The sequence below is a fragment of the Calonectris borealis genome, chromosome 10, assembly GCF_964195595.1.
Source record: "Calonectris borealis chromosome 10, bCalBor7.hap1.2, whole genome shotgun sequence".
NCBI classification, from domain to species: Eukaryota; Metazoa; Chordata; class Aves; order Procellariiformes; family Procellariidae; genus Calonectris; species Calonectris borealis.
Genome location: NC_134321.1, coordinates 6,054,012 through 6,072,523, shown reverse-complemented (window position 1 = coordinate 6,072,523; position 18,512 = coordinate 6,054,012). Strand labels below are relative to the sequence as shown.

General features: G+C 46.2%; 2 protein-coding genes across 8 annotated transcripts in view; one reads left to right on the top strand and one right to left on the bottom strand.

Moving 5' to 3' along the window:
* MITF (melanocyte inducing transcription factor) overlaps nt 1-6,279 on the top strand; it is a 110,595-nt gene extending 104,316 nt beyond the window's left edge. For all 7 annotated transcript variants that reach the window (XM_075158641.1, XM_075158639.1, XM_075158642.1 and 4 more), the window contains one exon: nt 2,233-6,279. In XM_075158641.1, coding sequence (XP_075014742.1) covers nt 2,233-2,634 — 402 coding nt within the window. In that variant the 3' untranslated portion in view covers nt 2,635-6,279. The remainder of the gene's footprint in view (nt 1-2,232) is intronic.
* A 6,503-nt stretch (nt 6,280-12,782) lies between these two features.
* LOC142086022 (2-epi-5-epi-valiolone synthase-like) lies at nt 12,783-17,696 on the bottom strand. The gene is made up of 4 exons (XM_075158480.1): nt 16,198-17,696; nt 14,488-14,721; nt 13,562-13,814; nt 12,783-12,883 (listed from the first exon to the last, which is right to left on the bottom strand). Exons 1-4 carry the CDS (start codon nt 16,888-16,890, stop codon nt 12,783-12,785), a joined length of 1,281 nt encoding a protein of 426 aa, XP_075014581.1. The 5' UTR covers nt 16,891-17,696.
* Nucleotides 17,697-18,512: the final 816 nt, after the last annotated feature.

Sequence of the window (18,512 nt, the reverse complement as noted above, 5' to 3'; positions counted from 1 at the left end):
GATTTATTTGTTGATAGTGATCAAATTTAGTTCAACTATTTGGGAGTATGTTCACTTTAGTTGTCTTGTTTGTGGAGGTTTTTTGACCTGTAGCTTTAGTGCTTGTTTTCTTTTCTTCTGAAGCAGTTTCGGACAAATGGCAATAAATGAAATCTTTTTGTTTTGCTTGTGGGTTTTCTAAATTGTGTGGGGACCAATGTAGGCCCTATCTGTTAGAGAAGCTCTGCAGATTGCAGTCTTCCACATCTGATCTCCTATTTCTTCTCTCAATCAGCCTCTCCCTGATGCTCTGCAGGAATCTGTCATCTGCTTTCTGGTGGAGGGTAAACACTGCTCACAGGAGAAGATGGGTGGGGAGGGCAGTATTGGTGACAGACACTGCAGCACCATATCTTGAGTTCCCCGTAGGTATCTTGGGGACTGGCAACTGTGTGTAGTGCTGAGGCTGCCCTGGCTTTTCTGAGAGTAGTTGCAGAGAAGCACATCTAATGCGAGTGCTCCAAGAGTTTTTGCAGCAAGACAGCCAAGAGCTATGGATGTTGAGCTGCATTTTTTTTGTCCGAGGAGCTATGGTTGGTTGTCTTACTTGTTCCTTGAAGTCTGTAGGACTGCAAAACAGTTCTCCTCAACACTGAAAAGCAGTAGGTGACGTGAATATGTTTTCTCCATGGGTTGTTGCCTTGTTAGATTCACCCAGGTTCCCAATAGCCTGTATTACGCAGAGATTTAGGGGGAGAATATTTCTCTAATTAATTCCTTTGCCTTCACCTCAAGCTGGATAGGAAACCTTAGCCTTGCAGCCTACACAGCTTTTGTTGTCAACTCTGTTCTCCAGGTGGGCAAAGACAGCTGGATATCCACACCTCTCCGTGTCTCAGGAGTCCCCTGAACCACAGCACGGCTAATCCACAAGTAGATAGTGAAGCTAGAAATACCTGAGAGTCAAGTGTGGCAGTAAACAGCTTTAAAATAGAACAGGCTGGGATGAGCTTCAGCACAGGTTTTGTACTTTGTTGAGCAATCTGTTTGCTAGAGTGAGACGATAAAGACACGCAACCCTTCTGCAGAACAACATCAAGCAGTGATATTTCAAAGCTAAGTCAGATCACTTTTTAAGCATCTTTCATCTTCTTTTGCATTATCCATCTGCTCTGGCTCCTTTTTCAATCAAAATAACATAAAAACCAGACCCTTGAATAATGGGCAATACATCTGGCTGCAAATAACCTAAAGGCTGTATTTTCCCTTTTTGTGTTCATTCTGATTAAGCACAGAATAAGAAACTCCTGATTTTGGCATGTTAGCTGATGGAAGAAGTGCTTTCTTGTTCCACCTTCTCTTGCAGTGTGCCATTACAAGCTTGTTGTCTTAGCTTGAAAATGGAAAAAAGGTTATTAATCAACCTGAGTGATAGGAATATCCAGAAACAGTACAATCACAACAGTGGTTGTGATTGCCTAATATAATGCATAAGTGGAAGCAAAACATTTCTTACTGCAGCGTTTGAGAAAGAGCATTTAAGTGAATTCTTCTATTATCTGTCTTCAGTCAAGTGCATCTATATGATTAAATGTGAAGGTGGGATTTATACTTTCCATAAAGATTCGAAGAATCCTGGCTGTGTGTGAAGTCTAAAGCCTTCCTATGACTTGTCTATAATTTTTCAGTGCAGGAATAGTGTTGCTCAGTTTTGGCTGACCTTTTTACTTCCAGCTCTGCCAGACTTGGAGAATGAGAAATGTCCCTTCCAGTGTCTCAGCCAGAAATGAGAAGCATCATGTAGACGTGCTAAGCCTTCACATATGACTTTTTATAAAGTATTAAGCGTACGCTTCTGCTATTTCATTTTTTTTCCCCAACTTTTAAATGCTTTCCTCACCTGACCTGATGCCAAACTTGCCTACTGTGGCACTGGTTTGAGAAAGAGCCCGAGGGGGAACGTTTCCTTTCTGCAGGGTGCTGGGTTTTGGCTCTGGTGTAGTTTCTGAGCAGAAGTGTGAAGGACCTGTGTGTGGTGATGTTCACCCACCTCTTCAAGAAAATAGTGTTCAGGTGAAATTCTGCAGGGCAGCAGTGTACAAGGTGCAAGCTCTTGTTCTATTGGAAAGGGAGGAAGCGGTTTGTGTCCAACAGAAGGAAACTGTAAGTTGCAGTACACGAGAGTGTAAGATGATGGGTTTTGCTTTCAGATTTTGTTTTTTTTTCAAATTTGTCCCTTCTCCTCCTTCACAGGAACTTGAGATGCAAGCTCGAGCACACGGACTGTCCCTTGTTCCATCTACAGGCCTTTGCTCCCCTGATATGGTCAACAGGGTCATCAAACAAGAGCCTGTGCTGGACAACTGCAACCAAGACATCATGCCGCACCACACAGACCTGTCTTGCACTACCACCCTCGATCTCACTGACGGTACCATCACCTTCAGTGACAACCTCGGAAATGTGACTGAACCGACTGGCACTTACAGTGTTCCTGCAAAAATGGGATCCAAACTGGAAGATATCTTGATGGACGATACCCTCTCCCCTGTCGGAGTAACTGACCCACTACTTTCCTCTGTGTCTCCTGGAGCATCGAAGACGAGTAGCAGGCGGAGCAGCGTGAGCATGGAGGACACCGATCATGCTTGTTAGCATATACTTGGCACACCTTTGATAAACTGCTTTGTTTCTTGATCATTAGATTAAATAATTTACCTTTTGTAGAATTTTTTGATTTTTTTCCTTGTGCTTCATCAGTAGCCCAGTGTGTGTGCGTGTGTGTATATATTATATATATAGGATTTTTTTTAGAATTTTTGTGAAGAAACTTGTATATTCTATTTTAAAACTACCAATGCCTCCAAAATATTGTACAGCATATGTACAGTATCTGTGAACTGGATTCGCCAAGAACTTTGAACTGGTCAAATCTACTCAAAGCAATAGAATTACAAATGAAGAGTCTGTTTCTACTGGGGGGGAGGGGGGAATCGTAGAATTGTAAATGCAACCTATTTACTTGGAAACAAAATGTAAAGTTAAAGAATGTAAAGAAACCAAAAAAAACCAAAAAAGTCTGATTTGTAATTGTATTAATTGAATAGTGCTGCCTTAAAGATACAGTGTCCCTCAAACGTTTGGTCTTTACATGACAAGTGTTTAGGGAAAAATACCCACCCTACTCCGCTCAGAATACAAACAAGAAAAAAAAGTGTTAAGACATCCTGATTGTGTTGTGATATAAAATGCTGTTGCTGAAAATTGCAGGGAGATGCGAGTCTCTTTCTCAGAGTGCCATTTAATTTTACTCTGAGCTGATTTGGGTTTTCGTTTTGATCATGGTTCGAGTTTTTCTCTTAGATTTTTATTTTGTTTTGTAACACGCATTGATGGCTTGCCAACAGAAAACCAAGCAGGAGCACTGTAAGTTGGTATACACTCTTTGGACACAAAAAAATTGATACATTTTATCAGCTGGGCACATTATGTTGTACATATCTAATTGGCTTTATTTTTTTTAAATTGCATTGTACAGTTTATTTTGATTTGCATGGACTCCTTAGTTATCCTCAACTTTTTGTTTTAAATATATTTGTATTTCATTTGTAAGATTTTTTTGCCTCTTAATATTGCAACAATTTTTTGACATTTTTAAACTCATTGGAAGTTTTCTGCGTTCTTTGTAAACACTTGAAAGGAAGCTTTTATGCAGGGTTCTGTGTTTTAAGAGAGATTTTGAGAATATTTTGTATATTACCGTCTCACTTTGAAAATGTTTTTAAACACATTTAAGATAGAGTACAAATTTAGATTAGGTAATAAAACAACTCTGTAGAGAAACTGAACTTACATATTTATTTTTAGTGATACAGAAAAAAATAGTACTATGCTTGGAAACATAACTATGTAGTTAATATACCCGTTATAGTAATTTGTGTTTTATTTCAGCACTGGGGCTGGCGTAAGAAAAAAAAACAAACAAAAAAAAAGAGTAAATTACTGTATCTGCAAATAACTGTTACTTGATAACAATGTTATTAATTTTTAACATGCAACAATGTTGTAAAAGTAGTTCGGTGCATTATCTACTCAAGTGTAGTCCTATGCAATAATGGTAGTTATACTTGTATTATATCAAGCCTAGGTGTTTTACAGAGGTGACACGTGGTGTTAGGAGCTAGACGGATTGAATGGATTCTCAATAGCAGCCTACAGCTGACTTGCAAGCGGCAGGCAAGCGTATCTCGTTCAGAATGAAGTGCCTTAAACTCTAGTTGTAGTCTTCCTCGACTAGCACTGACTGAAGTGTGGCATAGAAGAGAGCTTTAGGGTGATGTTTTATAGGACCTTGAAGTGTAGCATGGTGCCTACGTATAGAAAACAAGAGCTTCCCGTTCTTTGTGCTACACTGGAAATTACATAGGATAAGTGAAACGGTTAGTGACTTGAGTGCCAGTTTGGCAGGCTTTATAAGGAAACCTTGGTCGCAGCAGTTAGTGTTCAGAAATCAAATGTGAATTGGGTAGCGATGGGACAGCTGGGGACAACGTCGGGCGTTCCCGTAGCCTGCGGCGTGGCTCGCTGAGCTTTCACCCAAACGTTTCCCCACGGAAGGGTTCTTGAAGCGTCCCCTGCCTGGCACCGCTCCTCCCGGCACTGACGGCGAGGGGCTCGGCGGGGCGCGGCTTGGTGTTACGGTACTCTGGGGTCTGCGTTCGTGTTGCTCTTTCTGTGGCTGTTGCTGGCTGCCTCCGGCCGTCTCCGTTTCCGCTTGAGCAGCGAGCTATGTGTTAGCATTGGTGCAACCACCGGGTTGTGGCTTTTTTTTTTTATTTTTTATTTTTTGAAGGAGGAGCTGGAGTTAGATTATAATGATGCCTCTCCCCCCCACCCCAGACAGCTTTTAGGAATGTGTCTTTCCTAGGGTAGTGAAGTTCTGGCCCAGGGCAGGACCCGGGAGCCTGCAGGATGCACTGCAGCCGTCGTAGTCCTCGGGCAGGGAAATGCCCTGCAAGGGAGCTGTGCCGTAGTTAGCTCCGAGTCGAGTACGCGGCTGCAGGCTTCTGGTGCTGCCGTTTGGTGACGGTGACAGGTAAAGAAAATCAGGGCTGTAAAATGCTTGTAGCTGTTATGCAGGGTTGCGTTACCCTTCCCCATTCAAATGGGACAGTTCTGCAGCATTGTACAAAATCAGGGTGTGCACGCTTGAGTGTAGTAACTGAAAACCACTGAATATAGCGAATAAGGCTTTTGGTTTGATGCCTGTGCTGGGCATTCAGAAATTGAAGTCTAGACTGTGGTATATATATATTTTCCAAGCTTACGTGAAACACTGGTACTCGCTGACAGCCATGACTTCCGATATTTTGGCTACATGCTGTGTGGAGATGAGTTAGGATTCAAGGAAAACCGTTATATCAAGAGCTGGATTTCTTGATAAAAGTCGCTGTGGCCCCAGCAGCTGTGTTGTGTGTTCCCTGTTCGTGGGGGTAACATACGACTCGGCTGTGCCCTGCTCACTCTTCACCCCGTATTTCCTTAGGCTACAGCCCTCCTCTGAGTTTGCCCACCCTTTGAGTGGAAGCACGTTGACGCTGCAGTGGGGACATCTCTAGGAGACACGGACCTTCAGGCGGGTGCCAGCCGGAGATGTCTTTGCCCGTTTGCGCGTGGTGGAACGCGTGGCCGTGACGTTTTACAGGGGATCAATGGCAGAGGACAGAGAGCGCAATTAAAGGCAGGGTTTGGCCTGAACTAGGTGGAGTGAGATGGACAGAAGTTGTTGCCCAGTCTGATGATGGTGGCTTGTGTGACACTGGGCCGGCGGTGGCTTCCCTGAGCGGGTGGACAGGTTAGCTACCAATTCCCACTTTGCCAAAGCCATGCAACAAGCAGGAACAAGCAGAGTACCGTGAAGTTCTTCCTTACTGCTTTTGGCCTATAAAAGCAATATTTAACTCTTACAACCTGTAAAAGGAAAAAGAAGGTACATAAGGAAAGCACAAAGCACAAAATAATGCACTTACATTTATGTTGTTTGACATAAAATGCACTGGGGGGGAAGCTGAAGTTGATAATAGTATAAATACCTATATTTCTTGAAAAAGTGACATTAATTACTGCCTCTTGCTATGATGCTTGGTACTGTAATGTTGATATTCATCTGCTGTTGACTGCAGCAATAATTTGTGTATGGTCCATAGCACTGTAAATTATGGATCAATATTAATGTATCCAATGAAATAATTTGAACTGTTGTTCTTGATAGATGGATTAAAGCATTTGGTTTTTCACATATGTCTGTGTAAGCCACTCGTTTTCCATGTAAGTGAATCCTGTTTTTCTGTGCGTTTGAAGTCCCGCAGTGCTCCTGTGTTTGTGACTTGGCGGTGGATGTGTCCATGTTCCTGACCTGGTGTCAGTCAGCAACTCTGGTTGTACCAGAGCTGTCCGGTTGTGTTTGTATTGCGGTAGCATGGCGGGGACGAAGCTACGGATCAGGCCCTACGTGGGCTTTGCAAATGCACACCGAAGCGGGTAGACCCAAAGCTTACGGTCCAGCGTAAGGAGCAAAACAGGCGGACATGGAAAAATGTCATTGCCTCTCTCCCCTGCCGTGGGCTCTTGCCTTTCGCCTCCCTCCCTTCTCAAAGGGGTGTCTGCCAAAACCACCCCCGGCTGCGTTGCCCTTCGCCTCCCGCCAGCTGCCCTGTGTCAGCCGTGGGCTGGGTGAGGCCTGGGGGTACCTGCACCTCCTCGCCATGCTGTCACTCCTGCGAGGTCACCTTCCCCCGGCAGTCCTACACAGAAGCACCTCCCCACCTTCTCACCTGTGCACGGAGAGATCCCAGTCCTGGCTCTGCTCACCCCCTGGGTCACTCCCCTCAAACCTCCATCACCTGGTGCGCAAAGAGCTGCTCCTGGATTGTGCTGGGAGCTGCAGCTACTGCTGGGTAGGAACCAGCTGGGGTCTTGTTTTGTCTTCCCATCTTCATTATTTTTCCCTGTCTCTCTGTTGCCTTCATCCCTTCTGGTCCTGTTCTTCGACAGACTGTCGCTTACTGTGCTCACGGCGTGGAGTCCTCGCCGTCTCTGTGGACGTTGCTGCAGCAGCAGTGGTGGTTAATGCGTATCATCTCATGGGTTTTAAGCCCTGAAGTTTTGAATTTGGCCTGTCTTGAAAATCTGATACCTATTAGGAGTAGAAAATACTTAATTCAGTTGCAATTAGCAATGACTAGCTGTCCTGCATCACTCGATTTAAAAACCAACCAAACAAAAAATGCTGGGTGAAGCTACCTGACTCTGCTAGGAATAGAAAAGCCCTGCACCCTCTTTGTAGAAGATACCGGAGTTGAAGCTTGTGAGTGTTCCCAGCAGACTTTGTAATGCTATTTCTTTAGAAATTCAGTACGGTATTAGAATGTGGCATTGTAGTACTGCAGTAGAAAATCTATTTATCAGCAGCCTAGGATGTAATTTATAATTTAAGTTTGAGTTTTTAGATGTATTTTGGCTTTCCTTTTGGTGGTTGGTTGTGCCAGCACTGTGTTTTGGGAGTGAATTTCTTGGTGTCAGTGGGAGCAGCTGTGGGTTTCGGCTGTGTTGCAGAACCCAGCAGGAAGAAAACCCGTCGTGGGGGTAATGGCTGTAAGCAGTTGCTCAGTGTGTGTTGGCAAAGAGGTGGTAGCAGGTTCTGCTTAGAAGCCTTTTAGTTCTTTTAGACAAGTCTGAAAAATTCCATGCATGGTAAGGAAGTGGATGTTAAAGATAAGGCCACCAACGCCTGGTGGGGTCTGGTTTGCTGGAAAACCCCATGGCCGGGCTGCGGGACGCTGTGGGGCTCGGCCGCACGATGCAGGACCCTGCTACCACGTCACCGCGTCGTGCTTTCCTTCTGAGGAGACACCTGGGAGCTCGGCAGCTCCCCATGCGGGGAAGGAGACGGTGGTTGCGCTGCCTCAGCAGGTTCAGCAGCTGCTGCTCCTTTTGCTGTCGCATCTGGGGTGGTCCCGGCACTGAATGGTGGTCAGAGTCTCTCTTTCTCCAGCTCCTTTGAAATGCACTTGCTTAAAATTGCAAGGGAAAGGCTTGAAAAAGTGTGCCTGACTTATTAAAACCAATAAGGTTTAATAGGATGCTGGCTTGCGGGTTAAATGCATGTGCCCTGACCATCGCCATCGTCTTTGCCTATGATCCAAAGTGCACCCTTACCTAAAACGGCTCCGTTTTTAACTAAGCTTTTGAGAGCAACTCTGTTAACAGGCGTGTGTCAAGGCTCCCGTCTCCACTGAGGCCCGAAGCTGCAGTTTCAGTGCAAATCTTCCTTTTTTTATGACTTTCTTACCTGGATCGTAAAGGCACGAGAAGGCTTCTGTTGAACTCCGACAATGCTGAACGTGGATGGATGCTCTTGTTTGCGATTCCCCAGAAAGAAGGCAGCTCCCAGCCCCTTGTGCTGCCACTCTTTTACCCCATCCCTGCGCTTCCCGGGGCTGGGGTCACGGGGGCTGAGGCACCGTTGTTCTCTATGGTCGTAGAGGGAAACGATGGTTCCTGCGACAGACCTCTATGTTAGATGCTGTCCAAGAGCTGTGCGAGGCAATGAGAAGGCTGCTACGGTCAGTAGGATGAGCCAGGGCATGCAAAGCATCTAAATATTGATTGCTCTTTTAATGTATTTATAAAAGTCACCATGGGGTTGATGTACATGGCTGCATATTGTGGATACTGTCTCAAAAGAGCTATGGGAGAAATCCTTAAATGTCCCGATGCATCTGCTGCGGGCCAGGGGAGCTGCACTGGGTGCCTGGGGTGGCTGTAGGACACCATCAGAGGCTCTGGGAGCTGGGCACGGCCCGGCAGCGGTCGCCTTGCTGTGACCATTGTTCGGGCAGCCACAATTGTTTGGGAGGGAGGGCGAGCGCCTGCCTCCAGCGCAGGACCCGGTGTCCGAGCGTGGTGCTCGTCCCACGGGAGCAGGGCAGGGCCGGGTGCTGGCAGGGGTGCGCTGGGCCCCGGGGTGTGCTCTGGGCTCTGCGCGGGGTTCGGCAGATGGGCACGCAGCTCTGGGGGCTCTGCTCTCGCTCAAATGCTTTGCCCGCTCTCTCACGGGTCAGCAGTGCCTCTCCAGAGCCCCCCGCTCCCGCTGGCTTTCCTCCTTGCCTTTGATGGCAGCAAGAGTTAGACATTAATTAAAGAAGCGGGGAACAGCACACTCTTGTGGGGCCGCATCCTTTCTTAGCGGCCGCGAAGCTTGAATGACGGCAGGCTTCCCTCGGGGGGCTTAGACCCTGCCGCGGTGACGATTTCGGCTGCATCCCCGGCGCAGGCGGCATCCCCCCCCGCCCCCGGTGCCGTGTTAGCTCCAGCCCGGCGCAGGCCAGCGAACTTGTCTTGCTCTAAGGCGAGTTGTGATTTAACACTGTCATTTGCAAGTCCTTTTCTCTGAATGCAGCGTGTAATTTGTACCAGCGGTAACGGCTCCAGACAGAGAAGCACAGCAGCGCTGAGCACATGTTGCGTTGTACGAGGAACAGGGCAGTTGCTGTTGTGTTCAGCCACTTTAAATACATCTAGCCAAAATCTTTTAATGTCTTCAAGACCTCTGACCTGATTCTCATTTTACCTTGGGTACATTTAATGCTGCTATTAGCTGGGCATGAGTAATAACTGCATAGTTGCTCCTTTATTAAGAATATCAGAGCTCATAATCTTTCTTTTTTTTTTTTTCCTTGCTGAAAAGCAGTTTCTAGAGCAGGTTGTTGCAAAAGAAACGACTTCAGAACATGTAAATAATAAAATAATTTCATGTTCTCTGACCACTAAAGTAATTTTGTTCAAACAAACCCATGAAGAACTTGCGCTGCAGAGAACCCAGCTGGGTCCTATACAGCTTTCCACTTTTCTCTTTGGAGTAATACGTCATTGAAGGTAATAAGAAAATAAGCAGAGATTTTAGGTCTAATGATAATGGTTCCATTTGAAAAAGCAGGAATTAAATCAAAGCTGAATAAATGGAAAAGAATTAAATTCATGCTAGACATTAAAAAAAAAAATCCACTGCAAACAATGAGGTGTATTTTAAAAAGTCACTGTTTTATTAATAATACTTTCCACCTCCTTCCCTTGATCTTTCGATGACAAGCCTGGCAGAGGCACTCTATCAGACACTGAAGCAATTTAGCTGCTGTCATATGCCTTTCTTGATATACACGTATTAGTCACACAGCCGTTTTATGTTCTTTAGCATATTTTAGTATATAATTAAAAATGTGGCTGTCTGCTACTAAGCAACCAAGCATGTCAGGGGTTGATTGTATTCTGTTACCCACGGCAGAAGGGAGGGTAAAAAATAATAATCATGTGTTCACTTTTCAGTCTTAATTGTGCTCCAGCTCCTTTGATGTGTTGTTACACGCACCCCGGCTGCTGAAGAACAGAGGCAAAGCCAACGTGTGGGAACGGCTGGCAGGTGACCTGCAGCCACGTCACTGTCACCGATAGCACATCAGCCCTAGGTGTTGGGTTTTTAATGGGTACGTCTGGTTTTGTGACTCTTCTGGGTTCATCAGTTTGGCTGGACCCTGCTAAGCTGCTGCTTGGCTTTCCGTGGGACTGGAGTGCTAAATGCCTTTGGGCCCGTGAGGGTCTCTTCCTGGACGTTTAAAATAAGCAACTCAAGTTGATGTTTGCCTTGTACCTCTTCCAGGTGGGTAGACAGGAGTAGGACTCCTGCGCTGAAGGACACTGACTGTTGGGCAGCTGATTGATAATCCTGCGCTTCATTCATTTCTAGATTATCTGATGTGAAAAATGGCCCATCCAGCTCCTGGAGAGGAGGAAAACTGGTCAGGAGCATACCCAGGTGATTCCCCTAAACTCTAGGGAAGGAGCACCAGAGCTACAGGGCTCCGGTCCTAGATCATCTCTGAGAGGTGACCAGCACCAGATGGGGCAGAGACAACACACACCTCCCCTCCTGGAGGCTCTCAGCACATTGTCCCTTGGTACTCCTGTCCTTGGGGATCTCTCACGCTCCTAAAAAGTTCAGATCCTCATCCAGTCTCGTGTTGCACCGTCCCTTTCTGTTCTAGCGAGCAGGAGCGATGCTTTCCCCGCTCGGTAGCGGCTGTCAGGAACTGGCTGAACGAACCTATGTTTGATGGTCTGGAAAAAGGACAAAATTTTATTGATACCCTCAGCCACAGGCTTATTTAACTCAGGGCATTAGGGGATTAGTTCTACGGGAAGATGTGGCTCTGAGGATGCGCTGGTCGCTGCAGGAGCCCTACGAGAGGTCTGCTTGGGAAAGTGGAACCCTCTGTGCGAAACCCCGCTCTGAAGCTGGAGAAATGCATGGCTCTGGAGAAGGGCCAGGGAAGTCTTTTTGTGTACTTCTAGGCACATCTTCTCCAGGCTCAAGAGGAAAAGGGATTTATTATGTCAGCTATATTCCTCACTCCTCCCCTGTCTTTCTGTCACTTGAGCACGTGCAAATGTACACATGCACACACTGCGTGTAGCAAAGGAATGGTTATTTTAAAAGTTTTCCAGTTTTAATAGCTTTTATTACTTCAGCAAAACAGAAGGCAGCACATCAGCACAAACTGGTATGACATAAGGAAAAAAAAAAAAATAATAATGCCGTAAATAATTCAAAGGCTGTTTGTTGATTGTGATTCCTTTGATTCAACCTCCAGGGAGAAGGATGACATTGCCTTTACATTTTTCACAGTCAGCATCTGATATATAACCTGCTCTCTGTCTGCCAGGATCCTGAGACATGACACTGGGGCTGCTTGAAGATGATAAACTCGCTTGGTGTCCCCCGATATCTCTTGGTTTTCCCTAGCTGCCCTTATCTACCTGGAAAGCACCGCGATGGGGAAGGAGCCCCGGCCAGCCAGGTACAAGGAATCCCGCGGCAGACACTCCGTGGGGATGCCCGGCGGGTTCTGCACCATGGCCCGGAGCTCAACTTCGTTCATAGGCAACACTGATGCAAATGGTACTGTATTTGTCACACCGGTGGCCGGTCGGGGTTACACAGTAAAACCACGGCTATACATTTTGGCAGCAAGATGAGTCTCGCCAGCGTGTCCTCGGTATCGAAGAGTCCCAAGACATAGGACTGCCATGCTGTCAAGATACAGCTCCCGTCACGCTTCACAGCAGCGATATCTGCTGGTCTGCGGCTACGTGATGTGTGTAATCGGAGTGTGGTCTTCCTTTACGCTGGGAGCAAAGGCTGGAAGCTGAGGGTTTTTTTGCTAGTTTGGATGAGCTGAGAGAACAAGAACAACTCAGAATGCCAAAACCAGTGAAGGAGATAACCCACTTCAAATATTTTACATAGCATGCAGGTTTTGCGTGCCGTCAAGATGCCCGTTTCTTCTACATGGTCTATGAGCCAGATACAGCTACTGACTTCAGGGGTCCAGCAACAAGCAATGGTGGGACAGCGCTGTGCAAGGCTATGGCACCCCCAAGGTTGGATTAACCGAATGAATGAGTAAATGCCGCTCACTTTCCCCCAAAGGAGACAGCTTGCTATGAACTACGCTATGGCACTTGGTGGTTTCACTTCTGAGTGATCACTTCTTGATACTACACAGGTCTAATGAATTCCCTTTCAAATAGAGCAATTGAAAGAGGTAAATCAGGTCAGATGGCAATGTTCTTGTGGTTTCACAGGTGCTGCTGTATTTATCTTGTTTAAAATTCAGTCCTGCCCACTAACTTACGATGTCGAGCAACTCCACGCGTGGGGCAGGACCCTCGGCCTGGGCTCGCAGCTCTCAGAGAGCAGCCGGCTCTTCTTCCAGCACCATCCTGCAGTCCCTGACCCACAGCTTGTATGCTCTTTCTAGGGTCTCTTCACTAGTGTCATTGAATATCTCTGTAAAATAAGACTTTTAGTTAATTGGATAATCCAGAGAAGCTTCTCCTGCTTGCATACAATATCTCACTAGGGGGGAGAGTAGCTCCTCCAAACAGTTTGTGAGAGTCTGTTTTCTTGTCAGCGTGCAGAGACTGAGCTCCATGGAAATAGTCTGGATGGATATTGATGCAAGAGATCACAACCTGGTCCCCTGCGTTGCTTCTATGTCAGAGGTTGGTGGTTTTTTTTTTTAAATTCTTATAAGTAAGAGTGTTTCATCCCAGATATTGAACAGATACTATTACAGTAATACATTAAATTCCTTTTGCCAAGGATTATTTAACAAATATTTTCAAGTATAACAAAGGAATTATTTTTCCCTTATGACACTTCTGGTTCATCTGCCAGAGCACTGCCTTTAGACTGCCGGTTTGCAAGCAGGTTTGCAAAGGGAATTGGTCGATCATAATGCAATTAATTAGACCTCGGTCCTTCACTGAGTTCTGGTGGTTACACACAAGAGAAGGATCCCGTCTCTCGATGGGTTTATTGAGATGTTAAGAAAAGCACAAGTAAAACCAGAAACGTACAACTGCAGAATGCAGGGCACGTTTTCCAGCCTGTCAGTGTGCCGGGACGCCCGCTGCCCCCCAAGCGCCCGCTCCCGGGGGCTCCCGGGTGTCCCTCGCCGCGTACCTGCTACGCCCAGGCCGGTGGGGAGAGGCATGCGGGGCTGTCCCCCGCTGTGTTTCAGGCGCTCCATCAGGGCTCTCTTGATGAGGGGCCAGCTGCAGCCGCCGTGCCAGACCGGCAGCTCCAGGCCCCTCATGCACTGGATGATCTGCTCCTTCTCCTCGGCGGTGATGAGCCCCCGCACGTGGGCGACGTACGTCATGAATGCCATGTCGATGTTCACAGCTTCTCCATGCATCAGCGATGGCAAAACCCTCTGAAACGGAGCAAAGGTGGGTGGGGGAAAAGGTTTGGTTGACAAATAGTAAATAAGTAGGGTTTTTTTAAAAGTACTCCTGAAAATTGACGTTGGACTTGCAGCAGTCGAAATACAGATTGTGATTTATGGATTGCAGAAGATGATCTATTTTATACGTGATTAATTGCATGTAAAATCTCCCATAGGGATCCGGGATCTAATTCTCCTCCCATTCAAATTGCTGATGAAGGTCACCATGGGATGGAGGGAAGAGCTCTGAATCTTCCATAAGGTCTAGTCCTCCCCCTCATTCCTCAGTGGCAATTTCTCCCCAGTACTACAGGCCATGGTCTCCACGCCTTTGCACTGTTATAGCTCATGTTGGCGATTTCTAGGGGCTTTACTGAAATCTGGTCATCTTTGTGCTTTGGTAAGTGCCTGGTGAGAAGCAATAACTGGCCTGCGGTCTGAATAGGAAAGACGGGTGGAGGTATGAGGGAAATGGGGCTGGGAAAGGGGTTTCTTTATCCAACAGGACCAGGCTGGATGCATTGGGTGATCTGGGGTAATGTGCAAATCTAGAGCTTAGCTCAGCTCCTTTTGCACGAAGTTTTCATGCTGCTGATTGAAAACTTTTTTTTTTTTTTTTTTTTTTTAAAATGGATGTTGCCATATGAAGTCTGTCACTCACCATTTCCAGCTCTGGGCTTATAAGGTGACCAAAATCAACCAGTCTGTCCAGGTCATCCTCCCAGAGGTTGGGAGCCAGCTCTTCCAACATGGTTTCAATGGCAATCCTGGTAGTCTGCAGAGCAGCGTCCCCATGGTTGGCAGAGCCACTGTAGGACTGGAACTTGGTGTCCAGCAGGTATTTCCCATGGCTCTTGAGCAGGTCAAACAGCCCTTTGTGTTTCATGAGTGCCATCTAGGACAAAGAACAGAAGAGGTGATTAAAGATAATTATGTGATCCTTGCATGTGCTGTTGAAAACTTGAGTGTTTCAGTAGACTGGACTATAATATCATGTTATACGCTAACAAAGAAGTACTTGCACACTTGGTAAAATGGCAGAGATGGTGGGAGCACTGGTGGGCAAGTTCCCTTGCTACCGGGCAGCTCTGACTGTGCTGTGAGTTTGCTACATGCTCCAATAGCCCGGCAGACCTTTCGTAACGAGCTTTGGCTATTTGTGTGCCTGGCAGGAAAGTCGAGACTGTCTCAGCTGAAGAGTAGCCAACCCCAGGGCAGGGACTGGATGGTGGACATCCCCAGGATAACTCTCATCTAACCCTTGGGATTGCTTTTTGGGCAAGGGAAGGTGGGAAAGCACTGCAATATGGGGAATATGAGGGTTCAGAAGTGGTTTCATTGTTACAAGTGTGTATTTTTTCACCCTCTGACTCGGGCATTAGCCCACTTCTGTAGTGGGGAATGGTGACCTCCGGGTTTCCCGGTGCCTGCCAGAAACCTCCAGATATCCTGGGGACTTCCCACTGTGCAAGCACTGAAAAATGCTGCTGATGAACTCATCTTTAATAAACTTTAATGGCTTGAACTCTGCTTTATCAAAAGTTTCCAAAGCTCTTTAGGCATAAAACCATTTACTGTGCACTTCCCAGGTAATTTTAGAAGTAGAATTTGTCTTGCAGGAGATTGATTGTCCACATTCGACATACCCCATGAGGTAGGTGCAAATGATCTTGCAGATTATTAATCCCCAGTATAATGAGCCTCAAATTCTCTGCCAGCAGTTCATTTTAGAGTGCTATGGATCAGCCTCAATGGGAAAATGCATTCTTCCCTGGTTTTGCCGTGCCTATCTCTGGCCTTGAGTTTTGGAGTTTACTCCGCAGGGTTAGCACTAGGCACTGCCTGTAAGGGATATTCTAAGAAGTTTAGCAGCTGTAAATATATATAGGCTCAATGAGAATTAAAAGTCCCCATGAAGCCTTGATGGCCCACCCTTGTTTCTATATGGTGGTTTATACAGCACCATGGATGCTGATGGACATTTTACCAGCATTGCGGCCTTTCAATACTTAAAGGGGGCTTATAAGAAAGATGGGGACAGACTTTTTAGTACGACCTGTTGCGATAGGACAGGGGGGAATGGTTTTAAACTAAGAGAGGGTAGATTCAGACTAGAAATAAGGAAGAAATTTTTTACAACGAGGGTGGTAAAACACTGGCACAGGTTGCCCAGAGAGGTGGTAGATGCCCCATCCCTGGGAACATTCAAAGTAAGGTTGGACGGGGCTCTGAGCAACCTGATCTAGTTGAAGATGTCCCTGCCCATGGCAGGGGGGTTGGACTAGTTGGCCTTTAAAGGTCCCATCCAACTGAAACCATTCTATGATTCTGTGATTTCAGTTTTGAAAACTGCAGTTGCAAAAGTTCATACCTTTAAAATTTCACCAAGGCCGTTGGAGATGTGTCGCCGAGGAATGCTCTGAATGAAGGATCTATCCAGGAAACTAGCTACCGGGGGGGTGTAGCCCCCAAGCTTGTTCTTACACTGCAGAAAATTCACCCCGTTCTTCGCCCCCACGCTGGCATCAACGTAAGAGAGGAGGGTTGTTGGGACCCGAATGTAAGGGGTACGTCTTCTATACAGCGACGCAGCTAGTCCTACGATGTCCAGGCAGACGCCTCCACCGATGGCGATGATGGGCTCGGTTCGCCTGTCAATGCTGAAGTTCTGGACTTCTTGCAAGATGTTCAAGACCAGGTCCATGGATTTTGTTTCTTCAGTGGTAGGCAGGGCGAGGATTTTGTGCTGAACGTTATTCTCTTCAAAGTATTCTCTGACTTTGGAGCCATAAAGTTCGTCAACGACTTCGTCTATGACAATAAAGCGTCTCAGCTTCCTTTTGCCACTAGTGGCTAGCTCTAGTTGCTGGGGGTCAGTAATGTGACCCCAGAGCAGAGTAGTGTTTGAGGGATCCAGAATATTGTATGTTTCTACCACTTTGTAGCAAAAATAGATGGGAGCTTCAATTGTCCAGGAAATCCCACCTTCGGAGATGCATTCACCTCTGGCAAGGATCAGAAAACATAATTTGAAATCACTATATTCCTCTTTTGTACTTTGCATGTCTGAACTAGCTTAAGGATGTAGGCGGGAGGTGGGGAACGTGGAGTCTCCTGCCCGTGCACTGAGAAAGTGTGGGGCTGCGAGGGTGGGACAGCTCTCCTGGGTGTCAGGGCTCAGCTGCTTTAGTACTGGAGAAACCCTCCCATGTCTTAGTGAACAGTCAAATGGCTGAATTTCTACGTGGTAATGATAAGATAGAGAGCAAGAAGGGCAGGAGCGTGTTATTCATGCTGGAAGTTGAAAACTGCAGCAGAAAACCCCAGACCAATCATTTCAGCTTCCCAAAAGGGAGTGGGGAAGAGATTGCCAAAATTTTCCAAAGCATTTATGGAGGAAACATCCTCTGCCCAGTATATCTGGGCGATAAGAGTTGATTTATTCCTGTCTATCTACACACAGCCACACACCTCCATACAAAATAGTGCTCTACAATGCTCCAGTTGAAACAGTGGATCTCTTTACCTCGAAACAGGTATGATAGAAATAGGAACTGCTCCCAGTAAAAGAAAAGTAAAAGTAGTAAAAGAAAATTATTTGAGAGTTGGGAAAGATTTCCATACTGGAGTTTTAAAGGATAAATAAAAGCCTACAAAGCCGGCATGTAGTATCTATCTAAAACAGTGAAGAACACAGCCCTGCAACCCAGTTATTACTTCTGTATGGGGGAGCCAGGGGAAAAACAAATGGCTTTTTTAGTTTGTTGGGAATCAAGAAAGGAAAAAAAAAAGAAAAAAGAAGACAGAAGGAAACTGCAAAATATATTTTATATAAGACCTCTTCTTGAGCTGCAGTTGGGTAAAAATTGAAAGTTTTCGTGAACCTTTGTTTTGTTTTTTGAAGATGGCTCATTGGATAATCAGATTTCCCTACATGCCCGATTTCTTTCCACATGCCTGAACTTTCTCTTATAGGTCTAAATAGATGCTTCTCTGCTTTCTTTACCAAATTGCCTCTAAGTCTATCCTTAACCCTTTTAAGTGTCAAAGAAAAACGGTGAGGATTTATACCTTCCAGCAAATTTCTTCTGGGCTTTTAAAATGCAGTATTACAAAAAGCATCGTGTACATTTTAGTACACCAAATATATACCTTATAGCTGTACTTTAACCGCATGTGCATCCGACTCTGGCATGTGACGCTTCTAAGAGACAGGATGGTTTTGAATGTTAGTTGGTGGAATCAGCTTTGGGTGCCGGATGGCACAACTAGCACCCGTTGCAACCCCTCTGCTGTACGAAAATAGTTGTGAATTTGAGGCTGAACATGCCCTTGTTGAAGCATATGTCAACTGAGGATTTTTCTGGGTGTGCTCTGGGCCCTAGGTTCATCCTGCTATTGACTGAGGTCCAGCAGACTGCCTTTGGGTCTGCTCGAGTCCCCTTCTAGCTGCTGCAGCTCTGCCTGAGCCATGCTCGCGCGCAGCCGCTGCCCACTGCCAGCGCGGGTGCAGATCCCTCTGACCTGACTGAGGAAAGGGTTAGACCTCTGACATTAAAACCTGAGCATGGCAAATGTTAGAAAACTTCTGACATGCAAAACATAGCCGTGTTAAGGAAGACCTGCATCGCAAACGGGGCTCCATGCGCTCATGAAAAGGAGTATCCTGTAATTAAAGGATAATTA

Bases quoted from the DNA above. Each gene is read 5' to 3' on its own strand.
- LOC142086022 (XM_075158480.1), bottom strand. From the start codon at position 16,890: ATGCAAAGTACAAAAGAGGAATATAGTGATTTCAAATTATGTTTTCTG. The intron at 14,722-16,197 runs GTATGAACTTTT...TCTTTGTCCTAG, and splicing joins GCCTTGGTGAAATTTTAAAG to ATGGCACTCATGAAACACAA. The intron at 12,884-13,561 runs GTACGCGGCGAG...CTTATTTTACAG, and splicing joins CACCGGCCTGGGCGTAGCAG to AGATATTCAATGACACTAGT.